This window comes from Sapajus apella, unplaced genomic scaffold (assembly GCF_009761245.1).
Source record: "Sapajus apella isolate SASKATOON/1434 unplaced genomic scaffold, GSC_monkey_1.0 scaffold3451, whole genome shotgun sequence".
NCBI lineage: Eukaryota > Metazoa > Chordata > Mammalia > Primates > Cebidae > Sapajus > Sapajus apella.
In genome coordinates, this window is record NW_022440377.1 from 714 (window position 1) to 3209 (window position 2496).

At 46.6% G+C, this 2496-nt stretch overlaps 1 protein-coding gene across 1 annotated transcript; it reads right to left on the bottom strand.

Moving 5' to 3' along the window:
• Positions 1-369: 369 nt before the first annotated feature.
• LYZL6 (lysozyme like 6) lies at positions 370-2470 on the bottom strand. The gene is given in 3 exon segments (XM_032273463.1): positions 370-464; positions 467-559; positions 2100-2470. Coding segments are annotated over 3 exon segments (327 nt in total). The 5' UTR covers positions 2239-2470.
• Positions 2471-2496: the final 26 nt, after the last annotated feature.

Consider the following 2496-nt stretch of genomic DNA (forward strand, 5'->3'; position numbering starts at 1 on the left):
TCATAATTAGCTACGTGGTGGAGCAGTGTAATCACCTGGTGGGTTCATTGTACCCACTGCCCAGAAAAGCCAATTTACTGAGACAGCATTATTGAAACAGAGAAACCACTTAATAAGCACAGAACCACAGAAATAGAAGACTGGAGTTTTATTATTACTCAAATCAGTCTGCCTGAAAATTTGGAAGCCAGGGTTTTTTTATGCATAGTTTGGCAGGCAGGAGGCTAGGGAACAGGAAATGCTGATTGGTTGGGTCAAGGATGAAATCACAGGGAGCCAGGGCTTGTGTTCTTGATTCTGAGCCACTGTGCCTGACCTAGAATCAAGATTTAAATAGCTAAGAAAATAAAGTAAGCCTGGTATCCTCTCTCACCTCTCCCACTCTGGGGCCCTGGTCAGACTTTGACAGTACACATGGCAAAGATTTTCCAAGTGCCTCTTAGAGACATTGCACAAGTAGTGCAGTTGATCCGGAAGAGGCCATAGTCATAGCTGCCATGTACATTTTCATTTATCTTTGACATGTTGAACTTGCTTTCCACGAAAGCCAGGCACAGCCTTAGAGTGGGGAGAAGGTCAGGTTTTAGAGAGGGCCAAGCTGAGTGAGAAGGGAGATGAAGGAGAAAGGGAGGCAAGGAATCAGACAAAAGGAACAAGGCCCAGGAGGCAGGATAGGACTAGAGGGCTGGAAACTTCCATTGACTTCCCCTCTCATCCCTTAATCCATCCACCCACTCATCAGTACACCTACTTATCTGTCCATCTGTTCATGCTGGGCTACTTACTGAGCACCTACTGTGTGTCGAGAACTGGGCAAAGCCAAGTGAGGGACATTTCAGTTGGGTCAAATACAGATGCTGCCTTCAAAGGGCCTATATTACAAGCATAAGAATATGTACCTAAAAAGCCCACAAAGCAAGATAAAAGGACACAAGTGTTGCAAGATAGGTGCACACGAATTCTGGGCAAAAGGGAGCTGTCCCTTCCATGCAGGAGGATAAAGCCTTTGCACTGGCTGTCCCCTCTGCCTGGAATGTTCTTCCCCCAGACATTTGGGTGACCAGGTCCTTCATTTCATTCGGTGCTGCCCAATGTCACTTCCTTGGAGAGGCCTTCCCCGACTTCCCATCCAAACAGTGTTGTCATCACACCCTTGCTTTATTCTTCTTCACAGCATTGATCACCACCAGGCAGTACTTTCTCTGAGATGGAGTTTTACTCTTTTGCCTAGGCTGGAGTGATGTGATGTGATCTCAGCTCACTGCAACCTCTGCCTCTCAGGTTCAAGCAATTCTACTGCCTCAACATTCTGAGTAGCTGGGATTACAGGCGCCCACCACCATACCCGGCTAATTTTTGTGTTTTTAGTAGAGACAGAGTTTCACCATGTTGGCCAGGCTGGTCTCGAACTCTTGATCTCGGGTGATCCACCCACCTCAGCCTCCCAAAGTGATGGGATTACAGGTGTGGGCCACTGTACCTGGCCGCAATACTTGCTTTATGTGTGTGCTTGTTTATTGCTGCTCTCTTCTGCTAGGATGTGAACACTACGAGGGAAGGGACACATCCCCAATGTCTAAAACAGTTCTTGGTACGCAGTAAGTGCTCAGTTAATTGTTGAATGGGCCAGGCGCAGTGACTCACTCCTGTAATCCCAGTGCTTTGGGAGGCTGAGGCAGGTGGATCACCTTAGGTCAGGAGTTTGAGACCAGCCTGGCCAATATGGTGAAACCCAATCTCTGCTGAAAATACAAAAATTAGCCAGTCATGATAGTTGGTGGGCACCTGCAATTTCAGCTACTTGGGAGGCTGAGGCAGGAGAATTGTTTGAACCCAGGAAAAGGAGGTTGCAGTGAGCCGAGGCCATGTCATTGCACTCCAGCCTGCACAGCAAGAGCAAAACTCCATCTATAATAATAATAATAATAATAATAATAATGGTAATTGTTGAATGAATATGGAGTGTTGGGAAAGGCTTCTTGAAGGAGGCTGCTTTTTGAACTTGGCTTTGAAAGATGAACAGGAGAGAAAGAAGCTGGCCATGTAGGACAGGACTAGAAGAAGGGGAGAAATGGCAGGGGAGGGCTGATGGCACTCACAGTCACTCAGGGAGTAGGCCTTAAACCCATTCAAGTCCTCCTTCCGCAGCACCTGGGCCAAGTCACAGCGACCGATGAGGCTGGCCTCATTTAGGGCAAGGAAGCTGCTGACCAAGTAGATGAGTAACACCTTTGTCATTCTCAGAGAAGAGGAAGTGCAGCTGAGGGCTGATGGTTCTTAGGGTCTCGCAGACTTTGTGCTGATCTTCTCTGAGAAACCTAGGGAATCTGGAGAGAGCAGATTTCCTCACTCACTCACTGCTCCCACCTGGCTGTTTCCAGTCTCTTTTCTCTTGTTTATTATAATTGTTTTTATCATGGAAAATCAAACATTTACAAAAGAAGAGGAATAGTATCATGAACCTCCATATACCCACTTCTTTTTTTTTTTTTTTTT